The sequence below is a fragment of the Cervus elaphus genome, chromosome 4, assembly GCF_910594005.1.
Source record: "Cervus elaphus chromosome 4, mCerEla1.1, whole genome shotgun sequence".
NCBI lineage: Eukaryota > Metazoa > Chordata > Mammalia > Artiodactyla > Cervidae > Cervus > Cervus elaphus.
In genome coordinates, this window is record NC_057818.1 from 61,614,851 (window position 1) to 61,632,526 (window position 17,676).

Here is a 17,676-nt window from a genome sequence, read left to right on the forward strand (position 1 = left end):
TCTTGAGGCTCATTCAACATTCTATTTTTTTTTTTTAACATTCTCTTTAATCTCGTTCCAAATTTCTAAATTGAAACTGCCTTCATCAGGGAACCAGGGATAATGTTCAACCACCGTTTGGAGACAAGTCTCTATTAGCTGACACAAAACCGAAATTCCTTGAACTTTACATAGATGATGAAGTCAAGTAGAGAAGTGGTGGGTCTTTCCAGCCATTTGTCCCATATCCCCGCACTTACCGACCTCCGGAGGTCAACAGTCACTCCGTCCGCTTGCCAAGGGCCTCTCCAGGTCCCTGTTCGGGCGCAACTTGTTATGGTCTTTACAGACTGGGACGTGGGGACTGGAGTTGATGAAAAGAAGGCAAAGAAAAGAAGGACGTGGGGGACCCAAGTCTCGAGTGAAACAAGGGTACTTTATTTACAGAAACGCATGCTTATATATCTTCAATAAAATGATTACTCAGCCATTAAGAATGAAATTCCATCAGTTGCAACAAAAAGGATAGTCCTGTAAGTAAACGGCCACTGAAGAGACTCACTGAAGGGAGTCACTGAAGGGAATCCAAGCAGGTGCCCTTTCCCATCATCTCAGTCCTGAGAACTGCATGCAGCTCTGCTCGTTCCTGTATTCCAGTAACTGATAAGGAACAGAGTCCTTGAGAAACGATGCACAAAGGAAGAAAATGCAACATCTTGGATCCCTTAAAGTTGAACATCCCCTGACACTTATCCAGAGCTGACTTTAGTAGATTCCTGTCAGGGAATGTTTGACAGGAGGATTCCTATGTGCTGTTTCTCATAAATCCTCTGTTCCTTATCAGTTTCTGTTCTCAGAAACCAGTGGAATGGTGCACCGCACCATTCTCATAGGATGAGATGGGCTTGAATCTCCTTCAGTAAACATTCTCCTTATGACTAAACCGCTTAGTCTCGATGCTCTTTCTTGAGATATGGATTGTCTCCTGAACTTGTGACCATTATTAATCCCTTGTTCCCTTGGTAACAGTTGCTATACGCTTGGATTTCTGATCTTTATCATCATCGAAAGAAATTTCTTCTACAACAACCTGTATATACTCACAGAAAGATCATTAAAGCACCTTTGCTCCATCAGACCTTGGTTCCCCGTGTCTTTCTTTCTTTCTTTCACTGTCTTATCGGTGACTCTGGATCGCCAGGTTCCGGTCCATTAAAGGACCCCAGCAAGTGGAGCCCGAACAGGGACTCTGGTATACGTGGCATTCCGGACGGAGTGACTCAGGGCCTATTGAAGTCGGGACCTACTGAGGTTGGTAAGCATTAAGACACGGGTCAAACGGCTGGAAAGCCCCATCATTTCTCTACTTCACTTCACCATTTGTTTAAAGCGCAGGGACTTTTGGTTTCATGCCAGTGAATAGAGGCTTGCTTTCAAACAGTGGTTAAATGTAATCCTTGGTTCCCTGATAAAGGCAGTTCTGATTTAGAAATTTGGGACTGGGTCGAAGAAAATGTTGAACGAGCCCCCAGGCAGGGAAAAAATATTCCAGTTGATTTCTGGCCCCTATAGGCTCTCATTAAAGCTGTAACTCTGCCATTTCAAGGTAAATTCTAGCCCTCCCAATATTCGACAACAGACAGAACACTTACTGTGTGAATATCAACTAGATGATAAAACTTTACAGAAGGCCCAATTAAAACAACATACAATATTGCACAATTTTCCTACTAGCCCTGTCTCGGCTGCTCCAAATGCTCCTCCTCTGCCAGCAGGCACAGATCCAAGTCTCTCCTTTGTTAGAACCTAATGATTCTGACAATGACTCTCCTAATACGGTTCTTGACACCAAAAACTGGCAATGCTTTTCTGGACAAAAATGATAAGTCCTTGGCACAGACTCATATTTCCAAAAAATCAGCAGTTACTCGCTCTCCTCCGCGACACAGGCTCTCTGAATTACTGGCTTTGCGATCACAAGTCTCTGATGCCGATGGTTTCTCCGTCTTTCCAGTTTGAAGAAATCCTGATGCTCAAGGGCACATAGTACCTCAATATGATGGTATTCATCATTTTTACATGCAACAAATGAAAAAGGCTGTAACTATGTATGGCCCACATTCGCCTTTCACTGAAGAGCTTCTAAATGTTGTGACATCTTCTACTGGAAATGTTATTCCCTATGATTGAAGAACTTTAACAAAGCTCTCCTTAAACCAGAATATCTTCAATGGACAATGTGGTTTCCTGATATAGCCAGAGATCATGCTAACAAGAATGCTCGAGCTGGCACTCCCCAAAACCAAATTACTTTTGAAATGTTAACTGGCGCCAGACAATTTGATACCATAGAAGCTCAAATACAATGCCCTCCCTTATGGCATGAACAATTAAAAACAGTGGCCCTTGAAGCTTGGGATCAAATTACTCCTCAAAGAGAGCCTACAGGTAGCTACACTAAAATATTACAAGGACCTAATGAAAGTTATGCTGATTTTTCAGCTAGATTAGAAACTGCTATTTCCCGTACTGTAATTGGAGAAGAAGCCAAAAAACAGAGAAATTACTTGCTTATGAGAATGCAAATTAGGAATGTCAAAGAGCTATCACTCCAATTTGTGAGACTGGGACTATTATTGATTATTTGAAGGCTTGTGGCACGCAATCTAGGATCAGAAACTCAAAAGATGCAAATGCTAGCTGAGACAATGGCTGCTGCCTTTAGAAAGGGAAATGAAGGATACTTTACACGTGGAGATAAAAAGTTTTAAAGAGGGACTGCCCTAAGAGCTAATAAAAAAACTTCCAAGAATCTGCCCTCGCTGCCCTAGCAGAATGCATTCGGCCAAAGATTGTAAATCTAAATTTGATATTGAGGGAAAAGCTATTCCAGGAAACGCCAAACAGGGGACCCCCCGCCCAGGTCCCCTACAACAAAAACCAGGGGAAAATTCTATCTTTTCCCTCAAACCCTCAACATCTGGCAGTGCTGCCGTCGATATACCAGCCCTATATGATTTTTTTCCTTTACCCTCAAGCAGTCCCTTCTAGAGTACCTACCGGACTTTTTGGACCCCTGCCACCACAAACCTTTGGTCTTTCACTTGGCCAATCTAGTTTGACTTCTAAAGGAATTACTGTTCACCCTGGAATAATTGATTCAGATTATAAAGGAGAGATTCAAATTATGATGTCATCTCGGATTCTATGGCAATTCAAAAAGGGGGACAAAATTGCTCAATTACTTATTTTGTCTTAAATTTCCAAACATTCATGGCCCAAATCCTGGCCTATACAAAAAATCTCTTGCCAAATTGCAGGAATTTCTCAAACCAAAGTATAAGAAATTTATCAAAATGTTCAAATCTAGGCATATGAAGGACCAAAAGGCCTGCCTGCAACATTAAGACCTTATGTGATAGATGCACTGCTTAATCAAATAGGAAGGGACTTACTTATGCAATGGCCAACTCAGATACACATTCCACATTTTTCCTAGGGGTCACTGCTCATTTAAAAAACAAAGCAATTATTAAAATAACTTGGAAGAATGATGAGCCTATTTGGACAGAACAATGGCCCCTTACGAAAGAAAAATTACAGGCTACTAAGAACTTATAGACACACACTTAGAATTAAAACATATTGAGGAATCTTACTCTCCTTGGAACTCTCCTATTTTTGTTATAAAAAAGAAATCTAACAAATGACGTCTCTTTACAGACCTTAGAAAGGTTAATGCATCTATGAAACCTATGGGTGCACTACAACCAGGGATCCCATCACCTACTACTATTCCTCAGAAGTGGCACATTATTAGTACTGATTTACAAGATTGCTTTTTGAATATACCGTTACACCCTTTAGACCGAGACAGATTCACTTGCTCTCTCCCTTTTCCTAAACACATCGGTCCTCATAAGAGATTTCAATAGAATGTGTTACCTCACGGTATGCTTAACAGTCTGACTATTTGTCAAAATTTTGTAGCCAAGGCTTTACATCCAATGTGACAGCAATTCCCTCATGCATATATCATTAATAATATACTATAACTACAAAAAGGAAAAATCACATTTTTGACACTGAATGCCCATGATATACTTTAGACTCCAGAAAAAACTGATTAAAATAAAATCTTTTTTGAAATTTCAAAACCAACTCTTCTTACACGTGCAGTTAGGAAAAGGTTAACTTGTTAAAATACATTTTTGGAGCTCCAATTCTGCCTGGGAAACAAAAACAGGCCTAAGAAAAAACCTAAAGTTAACTGTTATCATGTCCTTGGGATACACAGCCACTCTATCTGGGACTCCAGCCATAAGCAAATTGGTGGAATTTAAAAAAAAAAAAATATATATATATATATATATATATATATATATATGTATATATATATATATAAGATATTTTAAATTGCAAGGAGAAAGCTATATCTGTCTATCTAAAATTATCTGTGTCTCAACATATGTCTCTCTTTTTGGATAATATGAAATTAATGAGTTCTATTTAAATTCAAGTTCACATGAACTGAAAAATATTCAATATTAAATATAATGCTTCTTTAAATATAATTTAAATATAATTGCTTGCAAATCTAATTAAGACATGTCTTACATCATCAACATTATATAATACTTTTATTGTGCCTAGATTTAAGGTAAACTAAATTTGTCAACAAAAAAGTTAACTCTTTATATATATATATATATATATATATATATATATATATATGTAAATATATATATATGTAAATATATAAATGAAAAGTTTTAGACAAACCCTATTAAAAATAATTCTATTTTAAAAAGGTGTATCTAAAATAATCTCTTAGGATTGGGTAACTTAAATTCCTAAAATTGTACTAAACTAAATGATAAAAGTTTATTCAATAGCTAGGTCATGTCCAAATAAAGTAAGATTTTAAAACATTAATTACTGAACACTAACTTCCTCTTACAAAAAGTTTTTCTTGCAGAAAAACTAAAGAGATTTTAGACTATTAATAAATATATATAAATATTTATATAATAAACAAAAAGATATCCACCAATGTATAAAATGCTAATATACAAGACACTTCATAGTTGCTAAAGAAAAGTAATTTGTATGCTTTTGATAAAAAGATAGAAGAAATGGCAAAGAAAATGATGAATACAAAAACATAAAAAAGGTTTATGACAAATCAAAGAGAATTTTATGGCAAATGGATGTAACTCATTGCCCTGAACTTTCTTCCTCTTCCTCCTTACATGTCTCGATTGATACAAATTCTTCTTTTATATGGGCCACACCTCTCCCAGGTGAAACTACACGACATGTTATAACCCACCTGTTAGCTTACATTGCAATAATGAGAACACCTAATTCTAGAAAAACAGACAATGGCCCTGCCTATATTTCTAAGCAGTTCAAACAATTTTTACATCCATTCCCTATTAAACAGATTACAGACATCCCTTATAATCCACAAACACAAGACATAGTTAAACAAACACATCACACACTGAAACTACAAATAAAAAACTAAATAAGGGGGAAAACACAGGAACACTTTTATCTTCCTTATCCAGCAGACTTTACTAGATTCCAACCCAATATATTCTTTAAGCCTGTAACTATTGTTAATATAGCTTTATTTGTTTTAAATTTTATAAACTTACCACAAGGTGCTATCTTGACAAGAGCAGAAGAACATTTTGAGGAATTGAAGGACTCTTCTCCTCCTCTGCCCATTTGGTACCAAGACAGGTTGAATAGACAATGGAAATCTGGGAAATTAATCTTACAGGGAAAGGGGTATGCTTGTATTTCCCCAGATGGATCCAATGAACTCACACGACTTCCTCTTCGGAACATCCGACCCAATGGGGCCCCCCCGGCCTTCAAGATAGAGGTCAGACAACAACCACCCCAGGAGGAAGAAATTCCAATATGGGCCATGGCGGCTCGAAAGATCTCCAGAAAGCGCCACCCTCAGCGGCATCAACCTTATGATCTCCCCTCTTGGGTACAAGAAAAACCCTTACTAATCAAGCTGAAAATCTGATTTCTCAACAGAGAATGCCTCGGAGTCCTGAAAATATTTTTGTTGCCCGGCTTGCTTTCGCCTCCTCCCCCCAACTCGCCCCCCTGCTTGAGCTGAACTTATTAATCACACTTACTGGGCTTACAGACTCAACCCCCCTTTACTTCAGGTCATAGAATCGACGGAGAGAGGGCCAATCGTATTAACCAATGACTCCATACATATGCCTTCTCCCTGGAACCTTAAAGGGCCCTCACACCCTGAAGAAGAAGGGAAACTAATTGATATCTCTCTAGGTTATGAAGTCCTTCCATTGTGTATGGGCCCAGCAAAACTATGCATAAACGTTAGCCGAAAAACTTGGGCTTTTGCCCTGCCTCCAAAAGAGGACTTTAGGACGATGCTGAGATTATTTACTGCCCTTTCTTTGTCTGTGAACCATGTTTGTACCACTGAAACTTTAGGGAAAGAGTTAGGGAACGAACAAAGAACAGCACCATGCAAAGGGTTTACTAATAACAACTTTAAATATGCTCTGGTTCGTTGGGACAAATGTCAGGCCAAATCAGGAAAATTAATGTCTGTGGCTAATCATACAATTGTCGATTGGGGACCCCATGGTATGTGGTTATCTAACTGCTCAGATGATATTAACAGCACTGTGTGTGATTATGCTACTCAAGTACCATGGGTTACTAACACTGCAATGGAACATCACCATGACAAAGGACGTCTTGGGTGGCTTGAGGGTGGAATGGCACCCCCTCGTCCTCCAATTGTCCTCGATAAACAGATTGGGCCTGAACAATGGGACATCTGGAAACTTGCTGTGAGCTCCGAAGAACTTGGGACTTGGACTGGACATTTCACAGGGACCAATCGTAGTCATAGAAACTATTTCTTTCGTTATAATCAATCATATGTCATACAAGCTTATGTTCCCCTTCCTTGTATTCTAGCTATAGGAAGTTTACAATTCAGTAAGACTTTACATTCTGTAACTTGTATAAATTGCAAATTATATACTTATCTCTTCTCTTTCCTTAAGAAATGAATCCCTTTTGAGTCTTCGATCTTGACGTAGTCTATGGTTACCAATCAATCTCCAGTGGCCCTGGGAAGAAGGTCCCATGGCTGGACTTGCTTCCTGGTTACTTACTAAACTGCTCCAGCGATCTAAACGATTCGTCGGATGGCTGATTCTTGGCATTCTGGGATTAACAGCTATTTGCACCACTGCTGCCGTCACTGGTGTTGCTTTACAAACCTCAATTCAAACACATAACTTTATCCAAAATTGGACTAAAGATCCTCATACTATGTGGGCCACTCAGGCTCAGAGAGATGAGGATATTCAAGATGAAATACAGGAACTAAAAACAGCCATCAAATGGGTTGGAGATCAATAAATAGATGTACAACAACAGGTGATGCTAAAACGTGCTTGGAATTCTACTCAATTTTGTGTTACTCCTGTTCAATTCAATAATAGTACCTACAACTGGGAACCAATCAAATTTCATTTACAAAACATACATGATAATTCCTCTCTAAATGTACAAGTATTACAAAAAGAAATCTTTGAAACCTTTTCTAAAAATCTGCCCTCTTCCACTAATTCGGAAACTAGCTGAACAACTAGCTGATCAATTATCTGGGCTAGAGGCACGCGGATAGTTTTAAAGCATTACTCACAGCATCAGGTCTGGAACTGTAATCTGGGTGATTGTCTTGATGATTGTATTTGTTGTTTACCATTGCCTTCATGCAAAAATTGTTAAAAGAAACTCAAATGGTCAGAACCCTTTTTAACAAATATTGTAAATAAATAAGGGGGAATTGTCCGTGAATGTTGAACAGGAGGATTCCTACGTGCTGTTTCTCCTAAATCCTGTTCCTTATCAGTTTCTGTTCTCAGAAACCAGTGGAAAGGCATGCCGCTCCCAGGTCTGAAGTCATAGCATGAGACATGTTTGAATCTCCTTCAGTAAACATTCTCCTTAACGACAAAACTGCTCAGTCTCGATCCTCTTTCTTGAGATATGGATTGTCTCCTGACCTTGTGACCATTATTAATCCCTTGTTCCCTTGTTAAGGGTTGCTGTACCTTTGGCTTTATGATCTTTATCATCCTCGAAAGAAATTTCTTGTACAACAGCCTATATATACTCACAGAAAGATCATTAAAGCACCTTTGCTCCATCAGAGCTTGGGTCCCCGTGTCTTTCTTTCTCTCTCTTGCACTTTCTTATTGTTGACTCCGGACCGCCAGATTCTGGTCCATTAAAGGACCCCAACCGATTGCAATGTAATATATTCTTTAATCCTACAACTATTGTTAATACAGCTTTATTTGTTTTAAATTTTTTAAACTTACCGCAAGGGGATATTTTGATAAAAGCAGAAAAAGATTTTGAGGCATTGAAGGATACCTCCCTTCCTCTGCCCATCTGGTATCAAGGCGGGTTGACTCAACAATGGCAATCTGGAAAATTAATATTACAAGGAAAGGGGTATGCTTGTATTTCTCCAGATGGACCCAAAGAAATCAGCTGGCTCCCTCTTCGGAAGATCCGCCCCAGGGAAGCCACCGGCATTCAAGATAGAGAAGAAACAGCAAAATCACCAGGAGAAGGAGTTTCCAGTAGAAGCCATGGCAACTTTATAAATTTCCAACAAATGCTGCACTCGAGGTAATTGAACTTATGACCTCCCCACTTGGGGACAGATAAAAACCCTTATTAATCAAGCTGAAAATCTGGTTTCTCAACAGGGAATGCCTCGGAATCCAGAAAATATTTTTGTCGCTATGCTTGCTTTTGCTTCCCCCGCTCAGGCTGACTTGATTAATCACACTTATTGGGCTTATATACCTAATCCCCCTTTATTGCAGGTTGTAGAACAGACAGATATAGGACCAGTTGTATCCACTAAAGACTCAGTACATACGCCTCCTCCTTGGAGTTTGGAGGGGCGCTCTCAGACTGAGGAAGAAGGAAGATTAATTAACATTTCTCTAGGCTACGAAGTCCTTCCTTCATGAATGGGCCCAGCAGAATTATGTATTAATGTTAGTCGACAAACGAGGGCTTTCATCCTGCCTCGAAAAAAGAACTTCCATACATTGTTTAGACTGTTTACTGCCCTATCCTCTTATGAGAACCATGTCAATACTACCAAAACTCTAGGAAAAGGACAAAAGTTGGAAGGGATTTACTTATAAGGATTTTAAATATACTCCTGTTCATTGAGATACATGTCAAGCTAAAGCATGGAAATTAATGTTTGTGGCCAGTTACACCATTGTTGATTGGGGACCCTATGGTATGTGGTTATCTAACTGCTCAGATGATATTAACAGTACTATGTGTGATTATGTTACTCAAGTAACATGGAAGATTACCAACAGTTCAATGGAACACTTCCACGACAAAGGACTCCTTGGCTGGCTTTACAGCGGAACGGCACCTCCTGGCCCACAAAACAGCCTCATTAAACGAACTGGGCCTGAACAATGGGACATCTGGAAACTTGCTACAAACACTGAAAAACTTGGAACTTGGACTGGTCATAGTAACTATTCCTTCCATTATAACCATTCATATTTTATACAAGCTTGTGTTCCCCTTCCTTTTGTTATAGCCATAGGAAACTTAAAATTTAATAAGACTTTATGTTCTGAGGCTTATATAGACTGCAAATTGTATACTTGTCTTAATTTCTCTATTTCTCTAAAAAATCCCTTTTGATTCTTTGATCTCGATGTAGTCTGTGGTTGCCAGTAGATCGCCAATAGCCCTGGAAAGAGGGTCTGATGGCAAGACCTGCCTCCCAGTTACTCACTAAATTACTGCAACGAGATGGTTGATTCTCGGCATTTTGGGGTTGATAGCCATTGGCATCACTGCTGCTGTCACAGACATTGCTTTACAAACTTCAAATCAAACACAAAACTTTATTCAAAATTGGACTAAAGATGCTCATACTATATGGGTCACTCAGGTTCAGATAGACGAAAAAGTTCAGGATAAAATTCAGGAATTAAAAACAGCCATCCAATGGGCTGGAGATCAATTAATAGATTCACAAAAACAAGTATTATTAAATTGATTGGAATTCGACTCAATTTTGTATCACTCCTCTTCGGTTCAACCATAGTGCTTACAATTCGGAACAAATCAAATTTCATTTGTAAGATATACATGACAATGCTTCCTTATATGTACAATTGCTGCAAAAGGAAATCCTTGAAACCTGCTCTCAGAGTCTACCCTCTTCCAACAATTTGGAAACCTTAGCTGAACAGCTCGCTGCTCAATTATCTGGGCTAGACCCTCGAAGATGGTTTCAAGGCATTACGCATAGTATTGCATCTGGAACTATTAACACTGATAATTATCCTGGTGATTACACTTGTAATAAACCAATGCCTTGAACTAAAATTGTTCAAACTAAACAAACTCAATTGGTCAGGGCCTTTTCCACAAAAAGTATCAACAGTCACCCCCAATCATGAAATAATAAAAAAGGGGGAACTGTCAGGGGACATTCAACTTTAAGAGATCCAATATGTTATTTTCTTCTTCTGTCTGCCGTTTCTCAAGGACTCTCTATTCCTTATCAGTTCCTGGAAAACAGGAAAGAGCAGAGCTGCACGCAGTTCTCAGGACTGAGATCATGAGAAAGGGCACTTGCTTGGATTCCTTTCAGTGACTCCCTTCAGTGACCTTTTACTTAAAGGTAATCTATTCAGTTATGCTCCTCTTACTCAGGATATGGAATGCTTTCTGGGCCTTTGAAGATTACTATTTGCTTGGCTTTGTTTCTGCTCAATTTTTTTACTGCCTTAAAGCTGCCTTGTATGAAGATACATAACCATGCGTTTCTGCAAATAAAGCACCCTTGTCTCACTCGAGACTTGGGTCCCCTGCGTCCCTCTTCTCGTTGACTCCAGTCCCCAGGTCCCGGTCCACAAAGACCGGGACAGCTCTGTCTTCAATTTTCATAAATAAGAGTAACTCTTCTTTAATCATACATACAACAGTTATTTCTATCCAACGGAGAACATGACCCTTTTGCTATGCATTGTTCCTAGCACACCATTGGTCCCTGGTAACTGTCCCTCTCCTCCTACGAAAAGCCCAGTCCTTTCAACATCTTGACTACTCTTCTCAAGGTCAGTTGGTAGAATATTATGTTTTATAACAGGCTGGACTATGTATGGAAAGGCTTCCAGATCCTACTGACCATGATGAGTCATGTCTTAGGTTTACATTATTTTCTGCCCTCCCTGTTCCTAATTCACACACACTACTGAATTTCATAATTCAGGCTGTGTGTTTTTCCAGAAAACACGGATCTGAATGAATCGTACCTAATGAAGTTGGCCCCTTCATCTCACTGATTCCTTCCCAGAGACCATCATGAAACACATGTAGCAAATGAATTTGATCAATGTATTACCAAAGCCAAGCTCTTAGAGCTCACCATGCAACAGGCCAAAAAACTGAGAGATTACTTGTTGGGCAGGGAATATTGACTTTATTCAGAAAGCCAGGAGACCAAAAAGATGCTGGATTACTGTCCCAAAGAATCATCTTTCTGGAGTTAAAATTCGGGTTTCTTTTATACGAAAAGATCTCTATAGCTTCTCTTCAAATATGGACTTATTACAGTTGCTGACTACCTGAACTAAAGTCATCAGAGAATACATAAAGTGAAAAAGGTAAAGATTTGCCACAACCACTGAGTCTGGGAAGTATGGCTCCATTATGTTCCTGTCTTGTGACTTTTGGGTAAGATCCTTGTCACACACATTACATTGCTGTGTGTTTTCTACAGGATAAATACTCTGATATTACTGGCAAGATGTGAGCTGTGAGGACAGGGTTTTTTTTTTTTCCACATTTGTGAAACTGGTGAGGAATCTTTCTAGAATGAATTCATGTTCTAAAGACCTGACTAATAAATACATACATATCTGGCTTCTATCCAGTATGAATTTTCTCATGAAGCCTAAGAGGTTGCCACACTCATCATATTTGTATGGTTCTTCAGTAGTATGAATTCTCTGACCAACAGTAGGGTGTGAAGTTTGAACTTTGAATTTTGAAGACTTCTACCATATACCACATTCACCTAAGTTTTTTTCATGTATGGATTTTCTGATGTTTAGAGAGTGCTGAGACCTGAGTAAAGGATTTTCCACACTCGAAACATTTGAAAGGTTTCTCTATATGTATTCTCCGATGACTTGTAAGGTGTGAATTTCGACTGAAGAACTTGCCACACTCATTACATCTATAAGGTCTCTCTCCAGTATGAATTCTCCAATGAAGGCGGAGATGTGGTTTTTGACCGAAGACTTTTCCACGCTCATCACATTTGTAAGGTTTCTCACCAGTATGAACTGTCTGATGACTTAAAAGGGTTGACTTTACACGAAAGGCTTTGCCACACTCATCACATTTGTAAGGTTTCTCTCCAGTATGAAATCTCTTATGACTTATAATCTGTGAATGCTGACTAAAGTGCTTGCCACACTCATCACATTTGTAAGGTTTCTCTCCTGTATGAACCCTCTGATGACCAGCAAGGTATTCATTTCGGCTAAAGACTTTGTCACATATATCACATTTAAATGATTTCTTTCCTGTATGAATTTTCTCATGTCTCCTGAGGTGTGAGCTGGAAGTAAAGGTCTTGCCACACTCATCACATCTGTAAGGTTTCTCACCAGTATGAACTGTCTGATGACTTAAAAGGACTGACTTTACACGAAAAGCCTTGCCACACTCATCACATTTGTAAGGTTTCTCACCAGTATGAACTGTCTGATGATATAAAAGGACTGACTTTACACGAAAAGCCTTGCCACACTCATCACAACTGTAAGGTTTCTCACCAGTATGAAGTGTCTGATGCCTTAAAAGGACTGACTTTACACGAAAGGCCTTACCACACTCATCACAATTGTAAGGTTTCTCTCCAGTATGAACAGTCTGATGACTTAAAAGGACTGACTTTACACGAAAGGTCTTTCCACACTCATCACATTTGTAAGGTCTCTCTCCAGTATGAAATCTCTTATGCCTTCTGAACTGTGAAGAGTGACTATAGTGCTTGCCACACACATTACATTTGTAAGGTTTCTCTCCAGTATGAACCCTCTGATGATCAGTAAGGTATGCATTTTGGCTGAAGACTTTGTCACATATATCACATTTAAATAATTTCTCTCCTGTATGAATTTTCTGATGTCTCCTGAGCTTTGAGCTGTCAGCAAAGGTTTTGCCGCACTCATTACATTGGCAACTTCTCTTTCTTGCAGGGATAGTCCGATGACTTACAAGGAATGAATTCTGACCAAAGATTTTATCGCATACATCACACTTATGTAAGTTTGCTCCTGAGTGGATTATCTGATGTCTAGCAAGGGTGGAGCTATCATTAAAGGTTTTGCCACACTCATTACATTTGTAACATTTCACTTCAGAATGAATTTTCAAATGACGTGCAAGCTGTGAACTTTGATCAAACAATTTGTCACCGACTTCACGTTTATGTAGTTTCTCTCTTGTGTGGATGGCCTGATGTTTAATGAGGCATGAGCCCTTAAGACAGGCTTTCCCACACTCATCACATTTGTAAGGTTTTACCCTGTGTGCTTTGAGGTCTTGTGTTATTACTGAAGGATTCATAAAATCATCCCCATATATATATATATTAGAAACACTGGTTTGGACACAAGGAGGACTTCTTTGAAGTGGTGAAAATGACAAACTGTTGTTGACAGAACTCTCAACTTCGTTATATTCAGAAGTTATCCCACCAGTTTGAAGTATCTGCAGTTTATCCTGAAAGTTAAACCCAAGCCTGTTTCCAAAGGGCGTGATTCCTGCATCCTTTCTATCATGTGAATCTCTTCCATCAGGCACATTTCCATCAAGGCTTACAGGTGCTCCTTTCTGATTTCTTTTGTCATCTCTCCCCTGACACTCAAAGTCACACATATTTTCCTGAGTTTCCCAAAGATGAAAATGTTTGATTTCATAGCTTTCAGGTCTTCCCAGCATCAATGTTTGGAGTGGCTCTCGTTTATCACTGTTCACTTTGGGTTCTAAATGCTTGATCACATGTGTAGGAGAGATATCTACAAGATAAAAAGAACCATAGGTATCCTGCTGACAATGATTCAAAACCAAATGTTTCATGTTCAACATCTATTACACCAAAAGTAATACTTACACCAAGTTATGACACACAACAATGATGACCTTAAGTCTTTAGAAACACTAAAGGAATAGAATTCTTAACTTAAGAAAGCATGATAACATAAATTCACCATTAAGGTAACCTAGTTTTAAAAACCATATGCCAAACACACTCATATTGGACAATCTTATGCCCACTCTCAAAAACAGAGTATTTTTCTATGAGGACCTCTAGGAACGTATCAATCGACAGTTGTCTCAAATTGAAAAGAAAAATATTACACTATCACTTTGTATACGTATTTTGCACACGTACTGTACACAAATAAATTCTAAACAATATATTATATATTGTAACAGTAAATAATCCAAAACCAAGCTAACCCAATTAATAATGAACTATTCATAATTGGTTGTTTACAACTGAAAAGAAATGAGAAAATGAAGAATATGACTAAAACAATTTTTTGGAAACAACAGTTTTCTAAATCTGCTATAGAACTACGTACCCAAAAAGAAAGGCATTTTACAATGTTAACAAGTAGTATGTGTCAGCTGTAGTGCAGAATACACACTAAAGGACCATCATCTGTAAATGACACATAAACTGAGACGTAAAATATTCACCAGTTTTCTAACAGCCAAGAACCAAAGCAATCCCTGCCTATGTTGTTGTTGTTCAGTTGCTCAGTTGTGTTTGAGTCTTTGCAACCCCGGGGACTGTACCCACTGGACTCCTCTGTCCATGGGATTTCCCAGGCAAAAATAATGGAGTGGGTTGCCATTTCCTTCTCCATGGGATCTTCCTGACTCAGGGATCAAACCTGCATCTTCTGCATTAGCAGGTGAATTCTTTACCACTGAGCCACCAAGGAAGGCTAATCTCTAGCCGTGCACTGTTCTTAATTACCTGGTTTTTGGCACCAATATGTAATAAATAAAAAGTGAGTGCTTTGAGTACTTATTGACTAGGGCCAAACACAATATTGCTGAAAAATGTTGCAAGTGAAAAGCATACAAGATATAATGTAGTTGAGGTTTGACAGAAAACAAAATTCTGTAAAGTAATTGTTCTTCCAATTAAAAAATAAAATTTTAAAAAGATATAATGTAGATAAAGTCATATCATAAAGAACATGACAGAATACAGATATTACCTTTTGTAAACAGGTAAATTTTGAGTGTTTACTATAAAACATGCACTACTGTAAGCCAACGGACAGCACTAATTTGCTTTAAAAGGCTTCAGGTAAATTAACATGTTTTTCTCTAATCAGAGCAGGAAACACACCTAATTGGCCCACAAAGTGGTAAGAGAACCAGGATATGAATCTGAACATACAGACTGGGAATACTTATTTGTAAACATGACTACCCACCGAAGGAGTAGATTAGAAAATATTAAAAAGAAAAACAACAACAACAAGGAACTTAGAAAGAAAATACCAAGGAAGATACAAGACAGAAGTAGTCTGTTTAACTATTATTCACCATCCCATCTCGAAATGGTTTGTGAGTCATCATGGATGCACAGAGTGATTGAGGTCATGTCCTGAGAAACTTGTTCAATAAATGACCAAAAATTATCTTCACAGGGAGAGCATGTAGAAGGTGGAGGGATGCGGTAGGTAAGAATAATGTTTCCATCCGTATCAAGGTACTATGTGAGGAATGGTCAGGACTAACAGAGGGCCTGCGTGGAGCATAGGGTACACAGGCTGATGTCAGATATCAGCTTGGGACTGCATGTCTTTGTGAAAATAACTGAGAGCGCAAACTAATATACTGACCTGAAAAGAAAAGAACTGCTTCAGCAAGTTTATGGGCATTATACTATGGGTACGGGACAGAAACAAGAGAGATTTTAAGAGTGACTGTGATATATGGAGAAAGCAGGATAATACTATTTACAATGTAAAGTATCCAACTGTGAAATTTGTGAGTTACAATGGAATGCTTATATTCAAGAAAAACATACACAATATTCCAGGACATTGTGTAAGAATCTTATTAGCAGAAATCAGAAGGAACATCCAGGAAAAGGCTATCTAAACCTGGGTTCCTCTGCCAAGGATGACTAACCTCTCTATTGGACATTTACTTCGTTTCTTCTTCCACACATGTTCATCTCAAGATCGAGGAGTATCAAAGAAAAGGAGGGATTGAAACTGACTCTGGAGGACCTTCCCAGTTACAAAAGCCTTTCTGAGCCTTTTGCGTTTGTAGAAAAAGACTTTATTCTCCTAGACTTTCCCTGAGTTCAAAAGAGTAGATTCAAACAGTTTCTAATACATAAAAGGATCATAAACCATGATCAAGTTGGATTTATAGCAGGGATGCAAGATTTCTCGATATCCACAAGTTATTCAGAATGATACACCACATTAACAGTTGAAGACTAAAAACCATATGATCATCAACAGATGCAGAAAAGATTGTGACAAAATTCAAGTGCCATTTATGATAAGAACCCTTCAGAAAGTCAGCACAGATGGACCCTACCTCAACATAATTAAGACTGTATATGTCAAACACACAGCTAACATCATACTCAACAGGGAAAAACTGAAAGCACTCCCCTTAACACCATGAATAAGACAAGAATGTTCACTATTTCCACTTGTATTAAACATATTTTTGGAAGTCCTAGCCACAACAATCAGAAAAGAAAAAGAAATAAAAGGAACTGAAGTTTAGAAAAATAAAAAAGTAAAACTGTCACTCTGATGGTACACACAGAAAATCCCGAAGATGCCACCAGATGACTACTAGACCTCATCAATGAACACAGTAAACTTCTTGGACACTAAATATAAAGAAAACTGCTGCATTTCTATACACTGATAATGATAAATCAGAAAGTGAAATTAGTCAAACAATCCCATTCACCATCTCATAGAAAACAATAAAATTCTAAGCAATAAACCTATCTAAAAAGTCAAAAGAACTGTACTCATAAAACTGTAAGAAGCTGATGACTGATACCAAAGATGACACAAACAGATGGAAATTGTATACCATGTTCTTGGACTGAAAGAAGTAACACTGTCAAAATGACCATACTATCCAAGGCAATCTACATATTCAATGCAACCCTTATCAAATTAACAATGACATATTACATAAAACAAAGAAAAATTTAATTTGCACCAAAATACAAAACACTCTGGTATCTAAAATGATCTTGAGAAGGAAGAACAGAGCTGAAGGAATGATGTTCCCTGACTCAGACTAAACCACAAACTTACACTCATCACAGTAATATGATAACGGCACAAAACAGGACACAGATCAGTGGAACAGGATAGAAAACCCAGAAATAAACCAATTTACTTATAGTCAATTATTCCATAACAAAGGAGGAAAGAATATAGAATGAAGAAGTCTCTTTAATAAGTAATGCTGGGATAAATGGATAGTTACATGAAAAACAATGAAATTACAACATTCTCTAAC

The 17,676-nt window shown here is 38.2% G+C and overlaps 1 protein-coding gene across 2 annotated transcripts in view; it reads right to left on the reverse strand.

The window, feature by feature from the left end:
- Positions 1–9,610: 9,610 nt before the first annotated feature.
- LOC122689701 (zinc finger protein 347-like) overlaps positions 9,611–17,676 on the reverse strand; it is a 109,853-nt gene continuing 101,787 nt past the window's right edge. For both annotated transcript variants that reach the window (XM_043896351.1, XM_043896360.1), the window contains one exon: positions 9,611–14,159. In XM_043896351.1, coding sequence (XP_043752286.1) covers positions 12,157–14,159 — 2,003 coding nt within the window. In that variant the 3' untranslated portion in view covers positions 9,611–12,156. The remainder of the gene's footprint in view (positions 14,160–17,676) is intronic.